The 27,997-nt window shown below is 67.0% G+C and overlaps 1 protein-coding gene across 1 annotated transcript; it reads left to right on the forward strand.

Annotated features, from left to right (window-relative positions):
- Window positions 1-62: 62 nt before the first annotated feature.
- On the forward strand, window positions 63-27,997 carry LOC138734416 (microtubule-actin cross-linking factor 1, isoforms 6/7-like). The gene is made up of 38 exons (XM_069882028.1): window positions 63-72; window positions 131-360; window positions 7,962-8,108; window positions 8,256-8,428; window positions 8,515-8,674; window positions 9,390-9,474; window positions 9,559-9,779; window positions 10,010-10,129; window positions 10,207-10,524; window positions 12,632-12,835; window positions 12,914-13,145; window positions 13,225-13,451; window positions 13,551-13,670; window positions 14,891-14,992; window positions 15,070-15,171; window positions 15,263-15,382; window positions 15,799-15,954; window positions 16,651-16,842; window positions 16,923-17,051; window positions 17,707-17,877; window positions 17,980-18,135; window positions 18,216-18,422; window positions 18,520-18,639; window positions 19,814-19,983; window positions 20,066-20,225; window positions 20,768-20,965; window positions 21,250-21,378; window positions 21,715-21,858; window positions 21,968-22,156; window positions 22,485-22,596; window positions 22,711-22,877; window positions 23,928-24,090; window positions 24,242-24,396; window positions 25,772-25,846; window positions 26,038-26,155; window positions 27,219-27,409; window positions 27,481-27,604; window positions 27,867-27,997. The coding sequence occupies exons 1-38, from the start codon at window positions 63-65 to the stop codon at window positions 27,911-27,913; spliced, it is 5,844 nt and encodes a 1,947-aa protein (XP_069738129.1). The 3' UTR covers window positions 27,914-27,997.

Raw genomic sequence — 27,997 nt, forward strand, 5'->3', positions numbered from 1 at the left:
GGACGCGGAGGAGACCGAGAGGTGGGGACGCGGGACGCCCCACGCTGGGCTGCAGCGGGTGCATGCAGGGCTGCAGGTGCATGCACGGGCACCGGCATCGCGGGGCTGGGAGCTGGGGGGGATCCTGCAGTGCAGGAGCGGGTGCCGCTGCAGGAATGGGAGCAGCAGCAGCTGCAGGGATGGAAGCAGGAGGCTGCAGCAAGGCTCTCAGCGCATGCTGCATCCCCGCATCCCCCTCTCCGCAGAGCCCGGCTGCAGGAGGAGCGGCCGCCGCGCCGGCTGGAGGCGCAGGAGCAGCTGCAGGCGCTGCGGCGCTGGCTGGACGCGCTGGAGAAGACGCTGCCCAGCGCCGCATCGCAGGTAATGCGACCGCTCGCGCCTGCAGCAGCCGCGGCGCCGCCGCCGAGGGCCTGCGCGCAGCCCTGCATCGGCACGCAGCCCTGCAGGGGCCGGGCGGCTGCACGCGAGCCTCGTGCGGGCATGCAACGCGATCGCAGGCGTCGGAGGCGCAGGCAGCGCTGCACGCGGCTCGAGCGAGGGGCATGCGGCCGCGCAGCGACGTGCGGCGCAGCCGGAGGGACGTGCAGGCGCGTCGCCCCCCCCGGGGCTGCGGAGGCTGCGGCGACGGGGGCTGCGGCTCCGAGTCCCCAGGAGGAGCCTCTCGCCGCGGCCTTTGTTGCAGCGTCGCATGCTCCGCTGCACATCCTGAAAGGAGCATTCGCGGGGAGAGAGGGGGGGATCCCAGTGACACCAGTAACACCAGTGACCCACTGCAGGGGATCCCAGTGACACCAGTAACACCAGTGACCCACTGCAGGGGATCCCAGTGACACCAGTAACACCAGTGACCCACTGCAGGGGATCCCAGTGACACCAGTAACACCAGTGACCCACTGCAGGGGATCCCAGTGACACCAGTAACACCAGTGACCCACTGCAGGGGATCCCAGTGACACCAGTAACACCAGTGACCCACTGCAGGGGATCCCAGTGACACCAGTAACACCAGTGACCCACTGTAGGGGAGCCCAGTAACACCAGTGACCCACTGCAGGGGATCCCAGTGACACCAGTAACACCAGTGACCCACTGCAGGGGATCCCAGTGACACCAGTGACCCACTGCAGGGGATCCCAGTGACACCAGAAACACCAGTGACCCACTGCAGGGGATCCCAGTGACACCAGTGACCCACTGCAGGGGATCCCAGTGACACCAGTAACACCAGTGACCCACTGCAGGGGATCCCAGTGACACCAGTAACACCAGTGACCCACTGTAGGGGAGCCCAGTAACACCAGTGACCCACTGCAGGGGATCCCAGTGACACCAGTAACACCAGTGACCCACTGCAGGGGATCCCAGTGACACCAGTGACCCACTGCAGGGGATCCCAGTGACACCAGAAACACCAGTGACCCACTGCAGGGGATCCCAGTGACACCAGTGACCCACTGCAGGGGATCCCAGTGACACCAGTAACACCAGTGACCCACTGCAGGGGATCCCAGTGACACCAGTAACACCAGTGACCCACTGCAGGGGATCCCAGTGACACCAGTGACCCACTGCAGGGGATCCCAGTGACACCAGTGACCCACTGCAGGGGATCCCAGTGACACCATTGACCCACTGTAGGGGATCCCAGTGACACCAGTAACACCAGTGACCCACTGCAGGGGATCCCAGTGACACCATTGACCCACTGCAGGGGATCCCAGTGACACCAGTAACACCAGTGACGCACTGCAGGGGATCCCAGTGACACCAGTAACACCAGTGACCCACTGCAGGGGATCCCAGCAACACCAGTGACCCACTGCAGGGGATCCCAGTGACACCAGTAACACCAGTGAACCACTGCAGGGGATCCCAGCAACACCAGTAACACCAGTGACCCACAGCAGGGGATCCCAGTGACCCCAGTAACACCAGTGACCCACTGCAGGGGATCCCAGTGACACCAGTAACACCAGTGACCCACTGTAGGGGAGCCCAGTAACACCAGTGCTCCCAGTTCCCACAATGACCCCAGTTACACCAGTGACCCCAGTTACACCAGTGACTCTAGTGACCCCAGTTACACCAGTGGCACCAATGACACCAGTGGCACCAGTTACACCAGTAACAGCAGTGACACCAGTTAATCCAGTGCTCCAGTGCCCCAGGGATTTGGAACTGGAGTAAAACTGGTTCTGGGGGGGTGTAACTGGACCCAGACTGGTCCAGTGGGGGCTGAACTGGACTCTAACTGGTTCTTGGGGGGCTGAACTGGACTCTAACTGGTTCTGGGGGGCTGAACTGGACTCTAACTGGTTCTGGGGGGCTGAACTGGACTCTAACTGGTTCTTGGGGGGCTGAACTGGACTCTAACTGGTTCGGGGGGGTTGAACTGGACTCTAACTGGTTCTGAGGGGGCTGTAACTGGACACTAACTGGTTCTGAGGGGGCTGAACTGGACTCTAACTGGTTCTGGGGGGGCTGAACTGGACTCTAACTGGTTCAGGGGGGGCTGAACTGGACTCTAACTGGTTCTGGGGGGGCTGAACTGGACACTAACTGGTTCTGGGGGGGCTTAACTGGACTCTAACTGGTTCTGAGGGGGCTGAACTGGACTCTAACTGGTTCTGGGGGGGCTGAACTGGACTCTCACTGGTTCTGGGGGGGCTGAACTGGACTCTAACTGGTTCTGGGGGGGCTGAACTGGACTCTAACTGGTTCAGGGGGGTGTAACTGGACTCTAACTGGTTCTGAGGGGGCTGAACTGGACTCTAACTGGTTCGGGGGGGCTGAACTGGACTCTCACTGGTTCTGGGGGGGCTGAACTGGACTCTAACTGGTTCTGGGGGGGCTGAACTGGACTCTAACTGGTTCAGGGGGGTGTAACTGGACTCTAACTGGTTCTGAGGGGGCTGAACTGGACTCTAACTGGTTCGGGGGGGCTGAACTGGACTCTAACTGGTTCTGGGGGGTGTAACTGGACTCTAACTGGTTCAGGGGGCTGTAACTGGACTCTAACTGGTTCTGGGGGGGCTGAACTGGACTCTAACTGGTTCAGGGGGTGTAACTGGACTCTAACTGGTTCTGGGGGGTCTGAACTGGACTCTAACTGGTTCTGGGGGGTCTGAACTGGACTCTAACTGGTTCAGGGGGCTGTAACTGGACTCTAACTGGTTCGGGGGGGCTGAACTGGACTCTAACTGGTTCAGGGGGGTGTAACTGGACTCTAACTGGTTCTGGGGGGTCTGAACTGGACTCTAACTGGTTCTGGGGGGTCTGAACTGGACTCTAACTGGTTCTTGGGGGCTGAACTGGACTCTAACTGGTTCGGGGGGCTGAACTGGACTCTAACTGGTTCTTGGGGGGCTGAACTGGACTCTAACTGGTTCTTGGGGGGCTGAACTGGACTCTAACTGGTTCGGGGGGGCTGAACTGGACTCTAACTGTTTGGGGGGGCTGAACTGGACTCTAACTGGTTCTTGGGGGGCTGAACTGGACTCTAACTGGTTCTGAGGGGTCTGAACTGGACTCTAACTGGTTCTTGGGGGGCTGAACTGGACTCTAACTGGTTCGGGGGGGGTCTGAACTGGACTCTAACTGGTTCTGGGGGGGTGTAACTGGACTCTAACTGGTCGGGGGGGGTCCCCTCCCCCGTTCCGGCGCCGCAGGGGTTAAGCCGTGGCCGCTTTGTCCCTGGGGCCGGAGGGGGGTGGGGGAGGGGGAGGGGAGGGGGGTGGGGGAGGGGAGGGGGGGGGTGACTCGCCCGGGGGCTACCGGGGCTCGCCCGGGGCTACCGGCCGCGCCGAGACCGCCCCTCCCGGTACCCGACCCCCCCCTTAACCCCCCCCCCTCCATTAACCCCCCCCCCAACCCCCCCGGGGGTCCCCGTCCTGCCCCTCCCCCCCTCTTTGTGTCCCCCTCCTCCCCCCAAGAGGGTCCCGGGGCCGCCCTCCCCCTTTTCCCACGCCCGCTCCCCCCCATCCCCCCCCCTTCAACCCTCCCAGTGCTCCCAGTTGCCCCCCAGTGCTCCCAGTTCCCCCCCGTCCCCCTCCCAGTGCTCCCAGTTCCCCCCCATCCCCGCTTTGTGCCCTCCCCGGCCCCTCCCAGTGCTCCCAGTTCCCCCCCGTCCACCTCCCCAGTGCTCCCAGTTCACCCCCGTCCCCCTCCCAGTGCTCCCAGTTCCCCCCATCCCCCCTTCGTGCCCTCCCCGGCCCCTCCCAGTGCTCCCAGTTCCCCCCTGTCCCCGCTTTGTGCCCTCCCTGGCCCCTCCCAGTGCTCCCAGTTCCCCCCCGTCCCCCTCCCAGTGCTCCCAGTCCCCCCCCGTCCACCCCCCCAGTGCTCCCAGTTCCCCCGTCCACCCCCCCAGTGCTCCCAGTTCCCCCCATCCCCCTTTGTGCCCTCTCCGGCCCCTCCCAGTGCTTCCAGTTCCCCCCTGTCCCCCTCCCAGTGCTCCCAGTTCCCCCCATCCCCCCCAACAGTGCTCCCAGTTTCCCCCAGTGCTCCCAGTTCCCCCCCCCGTCCCCCCTTTGTGCCCTCCCCGGCCCCTCCCAGTGCTCCCAGTTCCCCCCCATCCCCCTCCCAGTGCTCCCAGTTCCCCCCCATCCCCCTCCCAGTGCTCCCAGTTCCCCCCCATCCCCCTCCCAGTGCTCCCAGTTCCCCCCCCAACCCTAATCTTCCCCAATTCCCCCCCCAGGACCCCCAGTTCTCCCCCCAGACCCCCAATTTCCACCCCCCAGACCCCCAATTTCCCCAGGATCCCAATTCTCTCCCTTGGAACCCCAATTTCCCCCCCAGATCCCAATTTCCCCCCTGGGACCCCCCAGTTCCCCCCTCCAGACCCCCAATTCCCCACAGGACCCCCAATTCTCCCCCCTTGGAGCCCAATTTCCCCCCCCCAGATGCCCAATTCCCCCCTGGGACCCCCCAGTTCCCCCACCGGATCCCAGTTCCCCCACCGGATCCCCAATTCCCCCAGGACCCCTAATTTCCCCCCAGACCCCCAATTCCCCCACTGGGACCCCCAATTCTCCCCCCGGAAACCCCAATTTCCTCCACAGACCCCAAATTCCCCCCCTGGGACTCCCCAATTCCCCCCCCCGGGATCCCCAATTCCCTCCAGGACCCCCAATTCTCCCCCCCAGGAACCCCAATTTCCCCCCCAGACCCCTAGTTCCTCCCCGGGATCCCCCAATTCCCCCACCGGAATCCCCAGTTCCCCCAGGACCCCCAATTCTCCTCCCTGGGAACCCCAGTTTCCCCCACCAGCCCCCCAATTTACCCCCAGGCCCCCCAATTCCCCCTGACACCCCCAATTCCACCCCCTCCAGCCCCCCAATTCCCCCACCAGGATCCCCAATTCCCCCAGGACCCCCAATTCTCCCCCCTGGGAACCCCAATTTCCCCACCGGGACCCCCAATTCCCCCCAGGGACCCCCCAATTCCCTCACCAGGATCCCCAATTCCCCCATCGGGATCCCCACGTCCGTCTCTGTGTCCATCTCCGTCCCTGTGTCCATCCTCATGTCCATCCCTGTGTCCATCCCGTGTCCATCCCCATGTCTGTCCCCGTCCCTGTGTCCATCTCCACCCCTCTGTCCATCCTGTGTCCATCCCCATGTTCATCCCCATCTCCATCCCCGTGTCCATCCCATCCTGATCCCTGTGTCCATCTCTATCCCTGTGTCCATCCCTGTGTCCATCTCCATCCCTATGTCCATCCCATCTCCATCCCCATGTCCATCTGTGTCCCTGTCCCTGTGTCCATCCCCATGTCCATCCCTGTCCCCACATCCATCCCTGTCCCCACGTCCATCCCCGTGTCCATGTCTGTCCCCGTGTCCATCCCTGTGTCCATCCCCACCCCTGTGTCTGTCTCCATGTCTGTCCCATCTCCATCTCCATCCCCGTGTCCATCCCCGTGTCCATCTCTGTCCCTGTTTCTGTGTCCATCCCAACGTCCATCCCATCCCCACGTCCATCTCCATCCCCATGTCCATCTCATGTCCATGTCCATCCTGTCCCCATGTCCATCTCCATCCCTGTGTCCATCCTTTTGTCCATCCTCGTGTCCACCCCCATCTCCATCCCTGTGTCCACGTCCATCCCCATGTCTATCTCTGTTCATCTCCATCCCTGTGTCCATCCCTGTGTCCATCCCCATCCCTGAGTCCGTCCTTCTGTCCATTCCTGTGTCCATCCCTCTGTCCATCCCCGTGTCCATCCCAGCTCCATCTCCATGTCCATCCCTGAGTCCATCCCTCTGTCCATACCCGTGTCCATCCCTCTGTCCATCCCCATGTCCATCCCAGCTCCATCTCCATGTCCATCCCTGAGTCCGTCCCTCTGTCCATCCCTCTGTCCATCCCAGCTCCATCTCCATGTCCATCCCTGAGTCCATCCCTCTGTCCATCCCCGTGTCCATCCCAGCTCCATCTCCATGTCCATCCTTCTGTCCATCCCTCTGTCCATCCCAGCTCCATCTCCATGTCCATCCTGTGTCCATCCCTCTGTCCATCCCAGCTCCATCTCCATGTCCATCCCTGAGTCCATCCATCTGTCCATCCCTCTGTCCATCCCCATGTCCATCCCAGCTCCATCTCCAAGTCCATCCCTGTGTCCATCCCTCTGTCCATTCCAGCTCCATCTCCATGTCCATCCCTGAGTCCATCCATCTGTCCATCCCTCTGTCCATCCCCATGTCTATCCCAGCTGCATCTCCATGTCCATCCCTGAGTCCATCCCTGAGTCCATCCCTGAGTCCATCCATCTGTCCATCCCTCTGTCCATCCCTGAGTCCATCCCTGAGTCCATCCCCGTGTCCATCCCAGCTCCGTCTCCATGTCCATCCTGTGTCCATCCCTCTGTCCATCCCAGCTCCATCTCCATGTCCATCCCTGAGTCCATCCATCTGTCCATCCCTCTGTCCATCCCCATGTCCTTCCCAGCTCCATCCCCATGTCCATCCTGTGTCCATCCCTCTGTCCATCTCAGCTCCATCTCCATGTCCATCCCTGTGTCCATCCTGTGTCCATCCCTCTGTCCATCCCAGCTCCATCCCTCTGTCCATCCCCATGTCCATCTCCATGTCCATCCCTCTGTCCACCCTGTGTCCATCCCCATCCCTGAGTCCATCCCTCTATTCATCCCTCTGTCCATCTCCATGTCCATCTCTGAGTCCGTCCCTCTGTCCATCTCCATGTCCATCCCAGCTCCATCTCCATGTCCATCCCTCTGTCCATCCCCATGTCCATCCCAGCTCCATCTCCAAGTCCATCCCTCTGTCCATCCCTCTGTCCATCCCCGTGTCCATCCCCCAATCCATCCCCGTGTGGCTGCAGCTGCAGGCAGGGACAGTTGCATGCAGCAGGGGCTGCGGGCGCCTGCAGCGCCGGCTGCAGCTGCCGTGCGGGTCGGGTCCCCCTGCGGCTGCCCCGCGGCTGCATCGGCCTCCGTAACGCGCTCCCTGCGGCTCGTTGCAGCGGCGCCATGGGGAACGCGGCCGCGCGGCCGAGCTGCCTGGGCCAGCGCAGCCGCCGGGCGCCGCCGCAGCCGCAGGAGGCGCCGCAGCCGCCCTGCAGCGCGCTGGCCGAGGCCTGGCTGCCGCGCAAGCTGCTGGAGAACGGCTGCAGCCGCTCGGAGCCGCCGCCGCCCCCGCCGCCGCAGCTCAACGGCGGCGGCGGCTCGGGCTGCGCGGCGCTGCGGGCGCATGCGGCGGGTTGCGGCGGCGCGTGGCGGCTGGCGGCGGGCGGCGCGCGGGAGGTGACGGAGGTGACCGAGGTGACCGAGACCATCGTCACCGAGATCGTGGAGGTGACGCGGTACCCGGCGGCCGCGCCGCTGGCCCGCAGCCTCGCCGCCTGCGATGGATGCGACGCCTCCGAGGTGACCGCGCCAGGCTGCGCGTCCTCCCCGCCGCCGCGGCCGCATCCCAGCCCCGCGGCTGCAACCCCCTCTCTCCGCAGGAGCCCCCGGAGGCGGACGCTGCGGCTGCGGCTGCGGCTGCGTCGCAGCTGGCCGCGTGGGTGGCCGAGATGGAGCAGCTCGTCTGCAACCAGAAGGCGCCGTCGGGTGAGGTGAAGGTGGCGACGGCGCAGCTGGAGGAGCAGAAGGTCCGCACGGACGCCGCATGCATCCCGCTGCGTGCATCCCGCTGCGTGCATCCCCTCCGACCCGCTGCGATCTGCAAGGGGAGCTGCAGCGCAGCCCTCTGCGCAGCTGCAGGTTGCAGCCCAGCCCCGTCTCTCCCACCCCCGCAGCTCCTGCAGCGGCTGCTGGACGAGCGGAGGCCGCACGTGGAGCGCGTCCTGCAGGACGGAGCCGCAGCGGAGCCGCCGGGGCCGGACTGCGACGCCACAGCGCCCCCGGGGAGCGGCAGCCACCGCAGCCTCGCGGCGAGGTGGGAGAAGCTGATGCAGGAGGCGGCAGCCAGGTGGGTTGCGGCTGCGGGGCTGCACGCATGGGTGCAACCTGCAGCGCCGCGTGCGCCGCGTGACTCGCCCCGCGCTGCGGCCGCAGGTCGGGGCAGCTGCAGCGGATCCTGCCGGCGGCACAGGCCTTCCAGGAGGCGCAGGGGGCGTTCCTGCAGCGGCTCGCGGCCACGGAGATGCAGCTGGCGCAGCTCGGGGCCGGCAGCGGCTGCAGCGCCCGCACGCAGGATGCCCTCAAGCAGAGCCAGGTCGGAGCCCTCGGGTGCAGGGAGGGGGGGGCAGGTAGCATGCACGGCTGCAGGGGAGGGTGCAGGGGCTGCAGCCGCATGCAGGGGGGCAGGGGAGCAGCTGTGGATGCAGGAGGGGGGTGTAGGAGCATGCACAGGTACAGAGGAGGAAGCAGGAGCATGCGCGGCTGCAGGGGAGAGTGCTCGGGGGGTGCAAGCAGCATGCGGGGGTGCAGGGGGTGCAGGTTCCTGCATGGCTTGGGGGGTGTGGGGTGCGCTGGAGCATGCACGGGTGCAGGGAGGGAGGTGCTAGCAGCATGCAGGGGTGCAGGGGAGCAGCTGTGGATGCAGGAGGGGGGTGCAGGAGCATGCGCGGCTGCAGGGGAGGGTGCTCAGGGGGTGCAGCAGCATGCAGGGGCGCAGGGGGTGCAGGATCATGCTTGGATGCAGGGAGGGAGGGGTGAGGAGCATGCACGGGTGCAGGGGAGGGTGCTCAGGGGGTGCAGCAGCATGCAGGGGTGTAGAGGGGTGGAGGATCATGCTTGGATGCAGGGAGGGGGGGTTGCAGGCGCATGCATGGGTGCAAGGGAGCAGCCGTGGGTGCAAGGAGGGGGTGCAGGCGCATGCACGGGAGCGGGGGAGGGTTCCCAGGGGTGCAGGGGGAGCAGCTGCAGGTGCAGGGGGTGCGCAGGAGCCGCAGCGGCTGCAGTGGCTGCGACGGGAGCCTGTGTCGCAGGCGCTGAGCGAGGAGCTCCGGTCACGGCTGCCGGAGCTGGATGCAACCGTGGAGCACGGGCAGCGGCTGCTGCAGCTGGTGACAGGTGAGTGGGTGCAGGTGCATGGGACGCAGCCGATCCCGGCCGCCGCGGCGCTGATCGCAGCCTGCATTGCTGCTGCCGCCGCAGGGGAGGAGGCGCAGCTGGTGCAGGAGAAGCTGGAGTCGCTGCGGACGCGCTACCTGGTGGCGGGTCGGAGCTGCGCCGACGCAGAGCTGCGGCTGCAGCAGGCGCTGGAGGCCTCGAGGCGGCTCGGGGCGGCGCAGGACGACCTGGAGCTCTGGCTCGGGCGCATGGAGGCGGCTGCGGCGCAGGGTGGCTGCGAGATGCAGGATGGCGACAGGGAGGAGGTGCGGCTGCAGGGGATGCAGGGAGGGCAGCGTTGCAGCTGCAGCGGGAGCCGGGGATGCAGCTGCAGGGGATGCACTGGATGCTGGGTTTGCAGCTGCAGTGGGAGCCAGGGATGCAGCTGCAGGGGATGCACTGGATGGCACCGTTGCAGCCGCAGTGGGAGCCGGGGCTGCAGGGGGGATGCAGCTGCAGGGGATGCATGGGGCTGACGCCTCCCTCCCCGCTGCAGCTGGAGCAGCTGTTGCAGTCGCAGCTGCAGCGCGCGGCCGGGCTGGGCGAGCGGCTGGAGGCGCTGGGCCGGGTGCAGCTGGAGGCGCAGGAGCTGCGGACGCAGCTGGACGAGCTGAAGGTGGGTGAGCGGCGGGCGCTGCGGCCGCCTGCGCCCTCGCAGCAGCCCCGGAGCTGCAGCCCCTGCCTCTCTTGCAGCTCGTCTGTGCCGAGATCCTGCACCAGCGGGGGCTGCTGCAGCGCCTGCTGCCCCTCTCAGAGCGGCTGCTGTCGCGCTCCTGCGACGAGGCGCTGCGGCAGCGCCTGCAGGAGCTGCAGGAGCGGACGGAGCAGCTCGTGCAGCGCAGCGGAGCCTGCACGGCGCAGCTGGAGCAGGCGCAGGCCCTGCTGGCGCAGTTCGCGGAGGCGCAGGAGGAGCTGCAGCCCTGGCTGCAGGAGGCGCAGGCGGTCGGGCTGCAGCTGGCGCCCGGCGCCGTCATCCCCGAGGCGCTGCGGGAGCAGCAGGCGCTGCTGCAGGTGAGCGCGCGGCCGGGACGCGCTGGGCTGCGTCAGCGCAGGCTGGGGCTGCAGCACAGGGGGGGTGGGGTGCAGGTTCACGAGCAGGGATGCAGGGATGCAGCATCGTGAGCAGGTTGCAGGGCTGCAGGGGCACATGCAGGGGTGCCGGGATGCCGGGATGCAGCATCAGGAGCAGGGATGCAGGAATGCAGTTCATAAGGAGGGATGCAGAGATGCAGGGTCACATGCAGGGATGCAGGTTCATGAGCAGGGATGCAGGGAGAGAAGCAGGGATGCAGCATCAGGAGCAGGGATGCAGGGATGCAGAGTCACACACAGGGATGCAGGGATGCAGAGTCACACACAGGGATGCAGTGATGCAGAGTCACATATAGGGATGCAGGGATGCAGCATCACGAGCAAGGGTGCAGGGATCCAGAGTCACATGCAGGGATGCAGCACTGGGTGCAGGGATCCAGAGTCACATGCAGGGGTGCAGCACCATATGCAGGGATGTGGCATCATGAGCAGGGCTGCAGGGCTGTGGGGTCATAAGAAGGGCTGCAGGGATGCAGCATCACGAGCAGGGATGCAGGGATGTCAGATCACAAGCAGGGACGCAGCATCGTAAGCAGGGATGCTGGGATCCAGAGTCACATGCAGGGCTGCAGCATTCTCCTGGGTGGAAAACTGGTTGGCTGGAGGGCCCAGAGAGTGGTGGGAGATGGAGTTAACTCCAGCTGGAGGCCAGTGACAAGTGAGGTTCCCCAGGGCTCAGTGCTGGGTCCAGCCCTGTTCAGTGTCTTCATCAATGATCTGGATGAAGGCATCGAGTGCACCCTGAGCAAGTTTGCAGATGACACTAAGCTGGGTGGGAGTGTCGATCTGCTGGAGGGTCAGGAGGCTCCAAAGGGATCTGAACGGGCTGGACTGCTGGGCAGAGACCAACGGCATGAGGTTTATCAAGGCCAAATGCCGGGTCCTGCACTTGGGGCACAACAACCCTGAGCAGCTACAGACTAGGAGAAGTCTGTCTAGAAAGCTGCCTGGAGGAGAGGGACCTGGGGGTGTTGGTTGACAGCGACTGAACATGAGCCAGCAGTGGCCCAGGTGGCCAAGAAGGCCAATGGCATCTTGGCTTAGATAGAAACGGCGTGGCCAGCAGGTCCAGGGAGGTTATCCTCCGTCTGTGCTCAGCACTGGTGAGACTGCTCCTCGAATGCTGTGTTCAGTTCTGGGCCCCTCACCACAAGAAGGATGTTGAGGCTCTGGAGCGAGTCCAGAGGAGAGCAACGGAGCTGGTGAGGGGGCTGGAGAACAAGAGGAGCAGCTGAGAGAGCTGGGGGTGTTCAGCCTGGAGAAGAGGAGGCTGACGGGAGACCTCATTGCTCTCTCCAACTCCCTGAAAGGAGGTTGTGGAGAGGAGGGAGCTGGGCTCTTCTCCCAAGGGACAGGGGACAGGACGAGAGGGAATGGCCTCAAGCTCCACGAGGGGAGGGTCAGACTGGACATTAGGAAACAATATTTCCCGGAAAGGGTCATTGGTCCCTGTCCGAGGCTGCCCAGGGAGGGGGTTGAGTCCCCTTCCCTGGAGGGGTTTAAGGGATGGGTGGACGAGGTGCTGAGGGACATGGGTTAGTGATTGATGGGGATGGTTGGACTCGATGATCCGATGGGTCTTTTCCAGCCTGGTGATTCTATGGTTCTGTGATTCTATGCTCACGAGCAGGGATGCAGGGATGCAGGGTCACATGCAGGGATGCCAGGATGCAGGTTCCTGAGCAGGGATGCAGGGTCATAAGAAGTGATGCAGGGATGCAGAGTCACATGCAAGGATGCAGCATAATGAGCAGGGCTGCTGGGCTGCAGGGTCATGAGAAGGGATGCAGCATCAAAAGCAGGGATGCAGAGACACAAGCAGGGATGCAGAGACACATGCAGGGATGCAGCGTTGTGGTCAGGGATGTCGCATCACGAGCAGGGATGCGCGCAGGGATGCAGGGCTGCGGGGTCACATGCCCAGACGCAGGAATGCAGCATCACAAGCGGGGCTGCAGGGCTGCATGGCTGCGGGGCGTGCGGTGGCAGCCGGGTGCAGCCTCACCCCGCTCCCTTCCTGCGTCAGAGCCTGCGCGAGGCGCTGGCCGAGCACCGGGCGCCGCTGGCGAAGCTGCAGCGGGCGTCGTGGCAGCTGCGGGAGCTGAGCGCGGCGCAGGCGGCGCCGTTCCTGCAGCGCTGCCGGGAGGCGGAGGCGCAGTTCAGCCGCATCAGCGAGCGCCTGGGGCGGGCGGCGGCGCTGCTGGAGGACGCGCTGCCGCGCTGCAGCCAGGTAACCCCCCCCCAACCCTGCGCCGCAGCTCCCGCGCGTGCAGCCGCCTCCCCGCGCCTCACCCTGCGCCTCCCGCAGCTCTCGGAGCGCATGGAGCTGCTGCGCGACTGCCTGGAGCGGCTGCGGGGGCGGCTGCAGAGCCAGCCCGGCGGGGGCTGCGCCGCGGCGCTGCTGCAGGAGCAGCTGCGGGACAACGACGCGGCGCTGGACGAGCTGGAGGAGCTGCAGCCGGCGCTGCAGGCGCTGCAGGCGCAGGGCGAGGAGCTGCAGGCGTGCATGCGGGCGGCCGACGCGGAGGTCGCGGCGCGAGGTGAGGCGGCCGGGCGCGTTGGCCGCATGCGGAATCGCAGCGTGTCGCAGCGCTGAGCCGCCGACCTCTCGCCCCGCAGCGCTGCAGGAGCGGGCGTCGCAGCTGCAGGCGCAGTGGCGGGAGCTGCGGGCGCGCGGGGAGGAGCGGGCGCTGCGGCTGCGGGAGCTGCGGGCGCTGGCCGAGCGCGTGGGGCAGGGCCGGGAGGAGCTGGCGCAGGCGCTGGGGGCCACGCGGGCGCTGCTGCAGCGCCGCGGCGAGCCCGGAGCCCGCCCCGAGGCGCTGCGGGCGCAGCTGCAAGGCATGCAGGTATGCGGGGAGGGGGGGGGGGGGGGGGGTCACGGGGCGGCAGGGGTGGTGGCGGGGCCGCCCCACGGCAAGGGGGCTGCCCCGCGTGCGGCGCTGCAGGCGCTGCGGGCCGAGGTGCAGGCGCTGCGGGAGGAGCTGGACGCGCTCAGCGCGCTGGCGGCAGAGCTGGCGGCCGCCACGGGGGAGAAACCGCAGCGAGGGCCCCGCAGCATCGACCAGGTGAGCCCCACGGGACCCTCAGGGACCCTCGGGGACCCATAGAGACCCCTGGGGACCCACAGTGACCCACAGCCTGACCCACAGTGACCCACGGGGACCCACAGGGACCCATAGTGACCCATAGTGACCCATGGGGACCCATAGCCTGACCCATAGTGACCCATGGGGACCCATGGGGACCCATAGCCTGACCCATAGTGACCCACAGGGACCCACAGTGACCCATGGGGACCCACAGCCTGACCCACAGTGACCCACAGGGACCCACAGTGACCCACAGGGACCCACAGTGACCCATGGGGACCCATAGCCTGACCCATAGTGACCCACAGGGACCCACAGCTAGACCCATAGTGACCCACAAGGACCTATAGTGACCCATGGGGACCCACAGCCTGACCCATAGTGACCCACAAGGACCCACAGTGACCCACGGGGACCCATAGCCTGACCCATAGTGACCCACAGTGACCCATAGTGACCCACAGGGACCCATAGTGACCCACAGGGACCCACAGCCTGACCCCTAGTGACCCACAGGGACCCATGGGGACCCACAGCCTGACCCACAGTGACCCACAGGGACCCATAGTGACCCATAGTGACCCACGGCCTGACCCATAGTGACCCACGGTGACCCATAGTGACCCACAGAGACCCACAGCCTGACCCATAGTGACCCACGGGGACCCATAGTGACCCACAGGGACCCATAGCCTGACCCCTGGTGACCCAGAGTGACCCATAGTGACCCACAGGGACCCACAGCCTGACCCATAGTGACCCACGGGGACTCATAGTGACCCACAGGGACCCACAGTGACCCATGGGGACCCATAGCTTGATCCATAGTGTCCCACAGAGACCCATAGTGACCCACAGCCTGACCCATAGTGACCCACAACGACACATAGTGACCCACAGGGACCCACAGCCTGACCCATAGTGACCCACGGGGACCCATAGTGACCCACAGAGACCCATAGCCTGACCCACAGTGACCCACAGGGACACACGGGGACCCATAGTGACCCACGGGGACCCACAGTGACCCATGGGGACCCACAGCCTGACCCACAGTGACCCACAGTGACCCACGGGGACCCATAGCCTGACCCACAGGGACCCACAGCCTGCCCCATAGTGACCCACGGGGACCCACAGGGACTCTCCCCCCGCCCCATAGCGCCCGCAGCGCCCCATGGCCCTGCTCTCCGCAGCTGCTGTCGGCGTGGGGCGCGCTGGACGCGCTGTGGGGCGAGCGCGTCGCCCGCCTGGAGGAGCAGCTGCAGGACGCATGCGACGCCCAGGACGCCGTCGAGGTGTGGGGCTGGATATGGGGCTGGATATGGGTCCGGCTGCGGGTCCGGCTGCGGTTCCACCCCCCGTGTTGTTGCAGCGGCTGCAGGAGTGGCTGCAGGCGGCCGAGCTGCGCGTGGCCGAGGAGCTGCAGCTCGGGGGGGACGCGGCGCAGCTGCAGCTGCAGCTCGATGAGCTCAAGGTGAGGCCTCTCTCTACCTGCGTGCGGCTCCCTTGGCGGCTCCCGTGGCGGTTGCAACCCCTCCCTGCCTCTTCCCACCCCCGCGATGCAGGAGCTGAAGCGGGAGCTGCAGCAGCGCCGCATGCAGGCCGAGAGCCTGCGGCCCCCGGGCGGGCTCGGCGCCTTCCGCGAGCGCTGCGACCGCATGGAGGAGGAGCTGGTGGGACGGCAGGTATGGGGCTGCGGGCGCAGGGGCGCGTGGGGCGCAGGGGCGCGTGGGGCGCAGGGCTGGGCTGCGGCGCCGGGTGGGAGCTCCATGCATCGCTCCCTGCAGCTCAGGGTGCTGCAGGCACCCCCAACGATGCATGCGGGGGCAGCAGCAGCTGCAGGAGGGGGTGCTGGGTGCTGCATGCGGGCGCTGGCTGCAGGCCTGGGCCGCATGGGGCCATGCAGAGTTGCATCCCGGGGCTCTGGGTGCACGGGATCTGTGGGGCGCAGGGGTGCGACGGGGTGCAGGGTGCATGGATCCATGCGGCGCTAGCCGCATCACTTGCACCGGCTGCATCTGAGCTGCGCGGGTCCCTGCGGGGTCGCGCGGGTCCCTGCGGGGTCGCGCGGCTCCATGCGGCGTCGCCTCCTCTGCGTCAGCACCGTCTGGAGGCGTCGCTGCTGGGTCTGGGCCAGCTGCAGCGGCAGCTGCAGGAGCTGCTGCAGTGGCTGGAGCAGGCGGCCCAGCAGCTGCAGGGCCCCGCGCCGCTGCGCCCCGACCTGCAGGGCTGCGAGATCGAGCTGGCCAAGCACAAGGTGAGGAGCCTGCGGGGAGGCGGCTGCGTGCGGGGAACGGGGAGGGGCGGCTGCATGCACAAGGCTGCGGCTGCAGCCTGTTTGGGGCTGGATGTGCAAGGGAGTCGCATGCATGAGGGGGCTGCATGCAGGGAGGTTGCGGGGGCGAAGAGGGGGGCTGCATGCACCAAGAGGCTGCTGCATGCACGGAGAAAGAAGCTGCTGCAGGCATGGAGAGGCTGCTGCATGCACACACAGCCTGCTCTGTGCATGCATGATGCATGCATGAACCGCCATGCATGCATGATGAGGCTGCAGCATGCACGAGGAGGCTGCTTCATGCACAGGGAGGCTGCTGCATGCTCAAAGAAAGAGGCTGCTGCATGCACACAGAGTCTGCTGCATGCATGGAGAGGCTGCTGCATGCACAGGGAAGCTGTCACATGCATGGAGAACGCGGCTCCTGCATGCATGATGAGTCTGCTGCAGGCATGGAGGAAGAGGCTGCTGCATGCACGAGGGGGCTGCATACATGTATAGGCTGCAGATATGAGGAGTTGCATGCACGAGGTTGCTGCATGCATGAGGGGGGCTGCTGTGCCCCACCCTGCATTGCTCAGCTGCAGCAGCACCGAGCAGGGGATGCACCTGGAATGCATGCCGGGCGCAGCGTGCAGGGTGCAGCGCGCCCGCTGGAACCCCTCTGCATGCCCGCAGGTTCTGCGCAACGACGTGCTGTCCCACGCGCGGACGGTGCAGTCGGTGCGCGAGGCCGGGCAGGGGCTGCTGCGCCGCAGCGAGGGCGACGAGGGGCTGCGGCGCAGCCTGCAGCAGCTCGAGCAGCGCTGGGAGGCCGTGCGCAGCGAGACCGAGAGCCGCCAGCTGCAGCTGGAGAACAACCTCAGCCAGGTAGCGCGCCGGCGGCGGCGGCGGTGGGGGCGGGGGGGGTCGCGGGGGCGGCTGCGGCTCAAGCTGCGGATGCGCTGCAGGTGCAGGACGTGACGCTGGAGACGACGGAGCTGCTGCAGTGGCTGGAGCAGGTGGAGCTGCAGCTCTTCTTCTCGCAGCCCGCCTGGGCGCAGCCCGATGCCACCAAGGAGAAGCTCAACGCGCACCTGGTGAGGCCCCGCGGCCGCTGCAGCCCCGCTGCGTCTCAGTCCCTGCTGCAGCCCCATCCCTGCTGCGTCCCGGTCCCCGCTGCAGCTCCAACCCCCTGCAGCCCCATCCCTGCTGCAAATGCATCCCTGCTGCATCCCCACCCCTGCTGCATCCTCATCCCCACTGCAGCTGCATCCCTGCTGTGTCCCCATCCTCACTGCAGCCCTGTCCTTGCTGCAGCTGCATCCCTGCTGCAGCTCCGATCCCCTACGGCCCCATCCCCACTGCGTCCCACTCCCTGCTGCACCCCAGTCCCTGCTGCATCCTCATCCTCGCTGCAGCCAGGTCCCCGCTGCAGATGCATCCCCACTGCATCCCAGTCCCTGCTGCAGCCTCGTCCTCACTCCAGATGCATCCTAGCTGCATCCCAGCTGCATCCCAGTCCTTGCTGGACCCCATCCCCCTGCAGCCCCATCCCTGCTGCAGCTGCATCCCTGATGCAGCCCCATCCTCCTGCATCCCACTCCCTGCTGCATCCCACTCCCTGCTGCATCCCACTCCCTGCTGCAGCCTCGTCCTCCCTCCAGCTGCATCCCAGCTGCATCCCACTCCTTGCTGGCCCCCCACCCCCCCTGCGGCCCCCGCCGCATCCCCCCTGCCCCTCCCTTCCCACAGGAGCTGTGCAAGGAGATGGACTCGCGGCAGGCGTCGTTCTGGGCGCTGCGGGAGCGGCTGCAGCGGCTGCTGGGCTCGTGCCGCGCCGGGCGGCCCTGCAGCACCGAGCACGCCCTGCGCCTGCTGCAGCACAAGTGGGACAGCGTGCACGCCGACCTGCAGGAGCGCAAGGTGCGGGGGCAGCCGCAGGAGCTGCAGGGGCCGCAGCGGGATCTGCAGCGGGAGCTGCAGGGGCTGCAGTGGGGTCCCCGCTAGCGCCTTGCCGCCCCGCAGGAGCTGCTGGCCGAGGCGCTGTCGGTGGCCACGGAGTTCCAGGGCTCGCTGCAGGAGCTGCAGCGCTGGCTGGAGCGCGCCGAGGAGCTGCTGGCGTCCCCCGCGCCGCCCAGCTTCGTCCTGCGCCGCGTGGCCGCGCAGATCCAGGAGCACAAGGCAAGCGCATGCCCGCAGGCGGCAGCGAGCGGCCGCGCCGCGCTCCCGCACGCCTCCAGCCGCCCCCGCTCCCCCCGCAGGCTCTGCTGCAGGAGGCGTCGGCGCAGGGCGAGAAGCTGCGGGGGCTGGAGGCGGCGGCCGCTCGGCTGCAGGGGCTGAGCCGCAAGCCGGACGGGGCCGTGGCGCAGGACCTGCTGCTGCGGGCGCGGGAGCGGCTCGACAAGCTGCTGCAGCGGGCGGCCGAGCGTGGCGCGGCCCTCGAGGAGGCTCGGCAGCGCTGCAAGCAGGTACCGGGGCTGCGGCGCCGCAGGGAGCTCGGCTGCAGTGGCCGCAGGGCCCCTGTGGCGCTGCTGCAGCCCCTCCTCCCCCCCCGCTGGGTTGCAGTTCTGCGAGTCGCAGCAGCTGCTGCTGGACTGGATGGAGGAGCTGGAGCAGCAGCTGGCGGCGCCGCAGGACGCAGCCACCACCCAGGACGAGATCAAGCGGCAGCTGGCGGAGCTCAAGGTGCAGCTGCGGCCGCAGGGAGCGGCGCTGCAGGGCTGGGGGGGGGTGAACAGGGAGGGGGGGTCCCAGCTCCTGTGGGGCTGCACCTGCATGGCGCAGCCCCTGCACCCCTGGGTGCAGCTCCCACACCCCAGGGTGTAGCCCCTGCATCCCTAGTTGCAGCTCCTGCATCCCTACCTGCAGCCCCTTCACCCCTAGTTGCAGCCCCTTCACCTCTAGTTGCAGCTCCTGCGTCCCTAGCTGCAGCCCCTTCACCTCTAGCTGCAGCTCCTGCATCCCTAGCTGCAGCCCCTTCACCTCTAGTTGAAGACCCTGCATCCCTAGTTGCATCCCCTTCACCTCCAGTTGCATCCCCTTCACTTCGAGTTGCAGCCCCTGCATCCCTAGCTGCAGCCCCTGCATCCCTAGCTGCAGCTCCTGCATCCCTAGTTGCATCCCCTTCACCTCCAGTTGCATCCCCTTCACCTCCAGTTGCAGCCCCTGCATCCCTAGTTGCAGCCCCTGCATCCCTAGTTGCATCCCCTTCACCTCCAGTTGCAGCCCCTGCATCCCTAGCTGCAGCCCCTTCACCTCTAGCTGCAGCCCCTGCATCCCTAGCTGCAGCCCCTTCACCTCGAGTTGCAGCCCCTGCAGCCCTAGTTGCAGCCCCTTCACCTCCAGTTGCAGCCCCTTCACCTCTAGTTGCAGCTCCTGCATCCCTAGCTGCAGCCCCTTCACCTCTAGTTGCAGCCCCTGCATCCCTAGTTGCAGCCCCTTCACCTCCAGTTGCATCCCCTTCACCTCGAGTTGCAGCCCCTGCATCCCTAGCTGCAGCCCCTTCACCCCTAGCTGCAGCCCCTTCACCCCTAGCTGCAGCCCCTTCACCTCGAGTTGCAGCCCCTGCATCCCTAGTTGCAGCCCCTTCACCTCCAGTTGCATCCCCTTCACCTCGAGTTGCAGCCCCTGCATCCCTAGCTGCAGCCCCTTCACCTCTAGTTGCAGCCCCTGCATCACTAGCTGCAGCCCCTTCACCTCTAGTTGCAGCCCCTGCATCCCTAGCTGCAGCCCCCGCATCCCTAGCTGCAGCCCCCGCACCCTGGGGTGCATCAGCCGCGCCCCCAGGCGCATCCCCTGCGTCCCTGGCCGCAGCCCCCGCATGCCTTGGGTCCCTCTCCCCGCTCTCTCCTCCCCGCAGTCGCTGCAGAAGCTGCTGCGCTCCAAGCGCCCGGTGCTGGAGGCGACGCTGCGGGGCGGGCGGGCGCTGCGGGAGCGAGCGCGCCTCCCCGAGGACCTGCAGCCGCTGGAGCTGCAGCTGCGGGAGCTGAAGGAGCGCTGGGACGCGCTGGGCGGCTGCGTCGCCGAGAGGTGAGGACGGGGCCGCAGCCCTGCAGCTGCCTGGCCCCCCCCTGCAGCGACGCAGCGTCTGACCCCCCCCCCCCCCCTGCAGGCAGCGGCAGCTGGAGGAGCAGCTGCTGTTCTCGGGGAAGTTTGCGGAGGCGCTGCAGGCGCTGCAGGACTGGCTGTTCCGCGCCGAGCCGCAGCTCAGCGAGGACGCGCCCGTCGCCGGCGACCGAGACCTGGTCGGGGACCTCATGGACAAGCACAAGGTGGGTGCACGCGAACCCTGCATCAAATCCTGCATCTAACCCCACACCAGCCCCTGCATCAGCCCCTGGGAGCTGCAAGATCTGCAGCAGCCGCTGCTGCAACCCCCGTGCCAGCCCCTGCGTCGATTCCTGCATCAAATCCCACTCCAGCCCCTGCATCAGCCCCTGGGAGGTGCAGGAGATGCAGCAGCTGCTCTCCCAACCCCTGCACCAATCCCTGCATCAAATCCTGCATTAACTCCCACACCAGCCCTTGCAGCAGCCCCTGCATCAGTCCCAGGGAGCTGCAGGCTCTGCAGCAGCTGCTGCATCAACCCCCCTGCAGCAGCCCCTGCCTCAAATCCTGCATCAAATCCTACATAACCCCCCACACCAGCCCCTGCAGCAGCCCCTGCATCAACCCCTGCACCACTGCCTGCATGAAATCTTGCATTGGACCCCACTCCAAGCCCTGCATCAACCCCCTGGGAGCTGCAGGCTCTGCAGCAGCCCCTGCATCAAACCCTGTGCCAGCCCCTGCGACCCCGCGTCTCCTGCCGCAGGCGTTCCAGAAGGAGCTGGGGAAGCGCGCGGGCTGCATGCGCATGCTGAAGCGCTCGGTGCGGGACCTGACGCGTGGAGGCGGCGGCGGCGACTCGCAGTGGCTGCAGCGGCAGCTGGAGGAGCTGAGCGCGCGCTGGGACCTCGTCTGCGCCCTCTCCGTCTGCAGGCAGGCGCGGCTCGAGGCCGCGCTGCGCCAGGTGGGGGCTGCAGGGGGTGGGGGCTGCATTGCAGGGGGCTGCAAGAGGTGGGGGCTGCACTGCAGGGGGCTGCAGGGGGTGGGGGCTGCATTGCAGGGGGCTGCAGGGGGTGGGGGCTGCATTGCAGGGGGCTGCATGGGGTGGGGGCTGCATTGCAGGGGGCTGCAGGGGGTGGGGGCTGCATTGCAGGCTGCTGCAGGGGTCGGGGGCTGCGGTGCTGCACTGCAGGGCGCTGCATGGCGCTGCAGGGGTGGCTGCTGAGCGCGTCCCACCTCGTGCTGCAGGCGGAGGAGTTCCAGACGCTGTCGCAGTCGTTCCTGCGCCGCCTCGCCGACTCCGAGAAGGCCCTCAAGCTGCTCGACGCCCGCCCCGAGGACGAGGCCGCCCTGCAGCAGAGGCAGAGCGCGCTGCAGGTGGGGCCCCGCAGCCCCGCGGCTCGCTCCCTGCGCTCCCAGCTGCATGCTCCTTGCAGCGCTGGGGCATGCAGCAGGCTGCAGCTGCTGCAACTCGGCCGCGCTGCCCTCCGTGCACCCTCCGTGGGTTGCGAGGAGGCTGCACCCCGCAGCCCTGGGGCCTGGGGAGGGGGGTTTGGACGCTGCCGCATGCATGCAGTGCGGCACAGGGGCCGCAGCCCGACGTCGCCGCCCCCCTCGGCGCGCGCTCCCGGCTGCGGCGCAGCGGCTCCTCGAGGCGTGGGGCGCGCAGCGAGCGCTGCGCCCTGACGGCCGCGCCTCCCGGGGTCGCCGCAGGAGCTGCAGCAGTCGCTGCAGTGCCAGCAGCTGGAGCTGGAGTGCATCGCCTCGCTGGGCGACGAGATCCTCGGCGCGTGCCACCCCGACGCCGTCATCGCCGTCCGCTCCTGCGTCGCCGCCGCCACCAGCCGCTTCCAGGAGGCGAGTCGCAGCCCCGAGCTGCATGCAACCGCGCTGCGACCGCTGCCTCGGGGTGCCGGGAGCTGCCCCGCTGCATGCCCGGCTCACGGGGGGGCTGCGACCGCTGCAGGTGCGGGGCCGGGCGCAGCAGGAGGCCGAGCGGCTGCGGGCGCAGGCGTCCCGGCTGGCGGCCGAGCGGGAGGAGGCGTCGCAACTGCTGGACTGGATCGCGGCCGCCGAGGAGGCGCTGGGGCTGCGCGACCAGGAGCCGCTGCCGGACGAGGCCGAGGCGCTGCAGGAGCTCAGCGCGCAGCATGCGGTGAGGGGGCTGGCTGCGGAGGGGGCTTCCGTGCAGCCTACAGCATCTTTCATGCAGCTGCAGCCTGAGCGCAGTGGCTCTACTGCAGCTGCAGCTGCACCTTAGATACATCCTACAGCATCTTTCACGCACGCCTGCAGCTGCAACCTGAGCACAGCAGCTCTGCAGCTGCAGCTGCAGCTCATACACATCCTACAGCATCTTTCATGCATCTCTGCAGCTGCAGCCTGAGCGCAGCGGCTCTGCAGCTGCAGCTGCAGCTCATACACATCCTACAGCGCCTTTCATGCACCTCAGCAGCATGCTGAGTGGCTGCGCTTTGCTGCAGGTCTTCCTGGAGGAGCTGAACCGCAAGCAGCCCGACGTGGAGCGCGTCACCAAGAGCTGCAAGAAGGCGGCTGCAGAGCCGGGGACGCCAGCCGCTCGGCGCGTGGCTGCACGTAAGCCTCCTCATCGCAGCTTGTGCTGCAGCCTGGACCCCCCCCCGAGCTGCATCGCAGCCCCCTGAGCTGCATCCCAGCCCCTCGAGCTGCCCCCTCGCTGCTTCCCCGCAGGGCGCCGCAGCACGGGGAAGGCGCAGGGGGCTGCAGCGCTGCTGCCGGAGGCTCTGGAGCCGCAGACGCCGCAGACGGCGCAGCTCCTGCAGCGCTGGCAGCAGCTCTGGCTGATGGCGCTGGAGCGGCAGTACCGGCTGGAGACGGCGCAGCAGCGGCTGCGCGAGGTAGGGGCAGCCCTGCAGGCGGGGGGGGGGGGTTGCATTTGTTCAGCTGCATCCCTGCGGGCAAGAGCTGTTGCATTCCGTTGCATCCCTGCAGGCAGGGGCGGTTGCATCCATCTGGCTGCATCCCTGCAGGCAGAGATGGCTGCAACCCTGTGGGTGGAGGCGGCTGCATCCCTTTGGCTGCATCTCTGCAGACAGGGGTGGCTGCATCCGTGCAAGCGGGGTGGTTGCATCCCTTTGGCTGCATCCCTGCAGTCAGGGGTCATCGCATCCCTTTAGCTGCATCCCTGCAGTCAGGGGTCATCGCATCCCTTTGGCTGCATCTCTGCAGTCAGGGAACATTGCATCCCTTCAGCTGCATCCCTGCAGTCAGGGGTCATCGCATCCCTTTGGCTGCATCTCTGCAGTCAGGGGTGGCTGCATCCATGCAAGCAAGGTGGCTGCATCCCTTTGGCTGCATCCCTTTGGCTGCATCTCTGCAGACAGGGGTGGCTGCATGCATGCAAGCGAGGTGGTTGCATCCCTTTGGCTGCATTCCTTCAGCTGCATCCCTGCAGTAAGGGGTGCTTGCATCCCTTTGGCTGCATTCCTTCAGCTGCATCCCTGCAGTCAGGGGTGCTTGCATCCCTTTGGCTGCATCCCTGCAGCCAGGGGTCACCGCATCCCTTTGGCTGCATCTCTGCAGACAAGGGTGGCTGCATCCATGCAAGCGAGGTGGCTGCCTCCCTTTGGATGCATCCCTTTGGATGCATCCCTTTGGATGCATCCCTGCAGTCAGGGGTCATTGCATCTCTTCAGCTGCATCCCTGCGGTCAGGGGTCATCACATCCCTTTGGCTGCATCTCTGCAGACAGGGGTGGCTGCATCCATGCAAGCGAGGTGGTTGCATCCCTTCGCATCCCTTTGGCTGCATCCCTGCAGTCAGGGGTCGTTGCATCTCATCAGCTGCATCCCTGCAGTCAGGGGCTGTTGCATCCCTCTGGGCAGTAGCGTGCGTGTCGCTGCGGCGCCGCATTAACCCCTGCGCCCCCCCCTCCCCCTTCCCTGCAGCTGGAGGAGTTCTCTCACTTCGACGTGGGGCTGTGGCGGCGCCGCTACCTGCAGTGGATCGCGCAGATGAAATCCCGCGTGCTCGACGTCTTCCGCAGCATCGACCGCGACCAGGACGGGCGCGTCAGCCTCCGCGACTTCGTCGAGGGCGTCCTCGCCTCCAGTGCGTGGCCCCTGCCGCAGCCTGCAGCGCCGCAGCCCCGCAGCAGGGAGGGAGGGAGGGAGGGGCTGGGGCTGCTGCGGCTGCAACTGCAGCGCCGGGACGCAGCGGGACGGGGGCCGAACAAGGTCCCGATGCGCCCCCCCCCGTGCAGCGTTTCCCACCAACGCGCTGGAGATGAACGCGGTGGCCGGCGCCTTCGACCTCAACGGCGACGGCTTCATCGACTACTACGAGTTCGTCAGCGCGCTGCACCCCAACCGCGACCCGCTGCGGCGCTGCGCCGACGCCGAGCAGATCCAGGACGAGGTGGGAGGGGCAGGGGGAGCCGAGGGGCGGGAGGGCTGCGGCGCAGGGGGAGCTGCGGCGCAGGGGGGACTGGTGCATGGAGGCTGCAGTGCATGGGAGGCTGCAGTGCATGGGAGGCTGCAGTGCATGGAGGTGCATGGGGGGATGTGGTGCATGGGGAGCTGCAGTGCATGAGGCTGCAGTGCATGGGGAGCTGGAGTGTATGAGGCTGAAGTGCATGGGGAGCTGCAGTGCATGAGGCTGCAGGGCATGGGGCTGCAATGCATGAAGCTGCAGGGTATGGGGAGCTGGAGTGCATGGGGCTGCAGTGCATGGAGGGATGCGGTGCCTAGAGAAGCTGCAAAGCATGAGGGGCTGGGGCGCATGGGGAGCTGGGCTGCATGAGGCTGCAGTGCATGGGGAGCTGCAGTGCATGGGGCTGCAGGGCATGGGGCTGCAATGCATGAGGCTGCAGTGCATGGGGCTGCAGGGCATGGGGCTGCAACGCATGAGGCTGAAGTGCATGGGGAGCTGCAGTGCATGGGGCTGAGGTGCATGGGGGGATGTGGTGCCTAGAGGAGCTGCAAAGCACGAGGGGCTGGGGCGCACGGGGAGCTGCAGTGCATTGCGGAAGGGGCTGCGGCGCATGGAGGAGCTGAAGTGCATGGGGAGCTGTGGTGGATGGGACTGAGGTGCATGGAGGGGCTGTGATGCAGGGGATTGGGGTGCATGGGGGGCTCTGATGCATTGGGGGCTGCGGTGCATGAAGAAGCTGTGATGCATGGGGAGCTGTGGCGCACGGAGGAGCCGCTGTGCATGGGGAGGGGGCCTGTGGTGCATGGGGAGCTGCAGTTCATGGGTGGCTGCGGCGCATGGAGGAGCTGGAGTGCATGGGGAGCTGGTGCATGGGAAGCTGCGGTGTACGGGGCTGCGATGCAGGGGGGGCTGTGGTGCATGGAGACGCCGTGGTGCATGGAGGCTGCGGTGCAGGGGGGGGCTGTGGTGCATGGAGGGGCTGGGGTGCATGGGGGAGCTGCCACGCATGGAGGAGCTGCCGTGCATGAGGGGCTGCGGTGCATGGAGGAGCTGCTATGCATAGAAGGGCTGCAGCGGATGGAGGGGCTGGGGTGCATGGAGGCTGCAGTGCATGGGGGGGGCTGTGCTGCATGCGGACTGGGGTGCATGGAGGCTGCGGTGCACGGGGAGCTGCGGTGCATGGGGGCTGTGCTGCATGAGGACTGCTGCATGGAGGCTGCGGTGCATGGGGGAGGCTGCAGTGCACGGGGGGATCTGATGCATGGGGGGATCTGGTGCATGGAGGAGCTGCAGTGCCTGCGGGAGCTGCGGCGCAGGCGGGGTCCGCGCCGCAGGGCTGAGCCGCCGGCTGCCCCCGCAGGTCAACCGGCAGGTGGCTCAATGCAGCTGCACCAAGCGCTTCCAGGTGGAGCAGATCAGCGCCAACCGCTACCGGGTGAGTCGCATTGCGCGCATGCAGCCGCCGTGGCCCCCCCTGCGGCTGGGTTGGCAACCCCGCATCGCAGGCTGGCTGCGACATGCTGCACGGGGAGCCCGCAGCCCCACGTCATGGCGCTGCAGGAGCTCGGTGCATGGCGCCTGCCGCTCTGCAGCCTCCCCTGCAGCTCCCTCCTGGCCCTCCTGCAGTTCGGGGAGTCGCAGCAGCTGCGGATGGTGCGGATCCTGCGCAGCACGCTGATGGTGCGCGTCGGCGGCGGGTGGATCGCGCTCGACGAGTTCCTGGTGAAGAACGACCCCTGCCGAGGTGGGTGCGGGGACGCAGGCCCTGCAGGCGGTGCCGGCAGCAGCGCCAACCAGCTGCAGGACAGCTGCAGCAGCCCCAGTTGCAGCAGCCCCCGTTGCATTAGTTCCAGTTGCAGCAGTCCCAGTTGCTGCAGCCCCAGTTGCATCAGTCCCAGTTGCTGCAGCTCCAGTTGCATCAGTCCCAGTTGCAGCAGCCCCAGTTGCATTAGTTCCAGTTGCATCAGCTCCAGTTGCAGCAGCCCCAGTTGCATTAGTTCCAGTTGCATCAGTCCCAGTTGCATCAGTCCCAGTTGCAGCAGCCCCGGTTGCAGCGGCTCCAGTTGCAGCAGCCCCGGTTGCATCAGTCCCAGTTGCATCAGTCTGAGCTGCATCATCCCCAGTTGCAGCAGCTCCAGTTGCATCAGCCCCGGTTGCAACAGCCCCAGTTGCATTAGTTCCAGTTGCATCAGTCCCAGTTGCTGCAGCCCCAGCTGCATCAGCTCCAGTTGCATCAGTCCCAGTTGCAGCAGCCCCAGTTCCTGCATTTGCAGTTGCATCAGCCCCGGTTGCATCAGCCCCAGTTGCATCAGTTGCAGTAGCATCAGTCCCAGTTACATCAGTCCCAGTTGCAGCAGCCCCAGTTGCAGCAGCCCCGGTTGCATCAGTTCCGGTTGCATTAGTTCCAGTTGCAGCAGCCCCAGTTGCAGCAGCTCCAGTTGCATCAGCTCCAGTTGCAGCAGCCCCGGTTGCAGCAGCCCCAGTTCCTGCATTTGCAGTTGCATCAGCCCCAGTTGCAGCAGCCCCGGCTGCAGCAGCTCCAGTTGCATCAGCCCCAGTTGCAGCAGCCCCGGTTGCAGCAGCTGCGGTTGCATCAGTCCCAGTTGCATCAGTCCCAGTTGCAGCAGCCCCAGTTCCTGCATTTGCAGTTGCAGCAGCCGCAGTTGCAGCAGCCCCGGCTGCAGCAGCTCCAGTTGCATCAGCCCCAGTTGCAGCAGCCCCGGTTGCAGCAGCTGCGGTTGCATCAGTCCCAGTTGCATAAGCCCCAGTTGCAGCAGCCGTGGTTGCAGCAGCCGCTGTTGTTGCAGTGAAGGGCAGGACCAACCTGAAGATCAACGAGAAGTACCTGAGCGCCGACTCCTTCGCCGCCGCGGCCAGATGCAGCGGGAACCCGTCGCCGCCGCCGCCCTGCAAGGCGCTGTCGCGCAGCCGCTCCAACTCCAGCCTCAGCCTCTGCAGCAGCAGCGCGTCCGCCCCCAGCAGCCCCTCGGCCAGGAAGGTAGCGGCGCCCCGACCCCTCCTCGCTGCAGCCGCTGCGGCCGCTGCAGCCGCTCAGCCTCTCTCTTGCAGTCGGTGCTGCGGCGCACGCGCTCCGGGGATCGCTGCTCCCGCTCCCGCAGCTCCCTGCTGCCCGACGGCGCCGAGCTGCCCTTCCCTGCGCCCCAGGAGGCCCCGGCGGCTGCGGCGCCGACAGGTGGGGGATGCGGGGGTGCAGGGGGCCCTGTGCTGCGGGGCAGCCTGCAGGGGCTGCAGCCTGATGGTGCTGGGGGGGGTCCGTGAGGTTGCAGCAGCCCATGCGCTATGGGGCAGCCTGGGGCAGCCTGGAGCAGCCTGCGGCAGCTGCAGGGGTCCCTGTGCTGCAGGGCAGCCTGCAGCAGCTGCAACCTGCCTGCGATGAGGGGCTGCAGCAGCCCTTGCACGCTGCCTGCACCCCATCCTCTCTCCCTCCCTTGCAGAGCCGCCCGAAGGGTCGCCCCCGCAGCGCCGCAGCCCCTGCCGCTGAGCCCAAACGCAGCCTGCGCCCTGCGCCCTGTGCCCCCCTCCCCGGCTCAGGGCCCTGCGCAGCGAAGCTGCAGCCGCATCCCCC

This window comes from Phaenicophaeus curvirostris, unplaced genomic scaffold (assembly GCF_032191515.1).
Source record: "Phaenicophaeus curvirostris isolate KB17595 unplaced genomic scaffold, BPBGC_Pcur_1.0 scaffold_75, whole genome shotgun sequence".
NCBI lineage: Eukaryota > Metazoa > Chordata > Aves > Cuculiformes > Cuculidae > Phaenicophaeus > Phaenicophaeus curvirostris.

Coding starts and splice junctions, on each gene's coding strand:
- LOC138734416 (XM_069882028.1), top strand. Junction 13,146..13,224: donor CGCGGAGGTCGCGGCGCGAG/GTGAGGCGGCCG, acceptor CTCGCCCCGCAG/CGCTGCAGGAGCGGGCGTCG. Junction 21,379..21,714: donor AGAGGCAGAGCGCGCTGCAG/GTGGGGCCCCGC, acceptor GGGTCGCCGCAG/GAGCTGCAGCAGTCGCTGCA.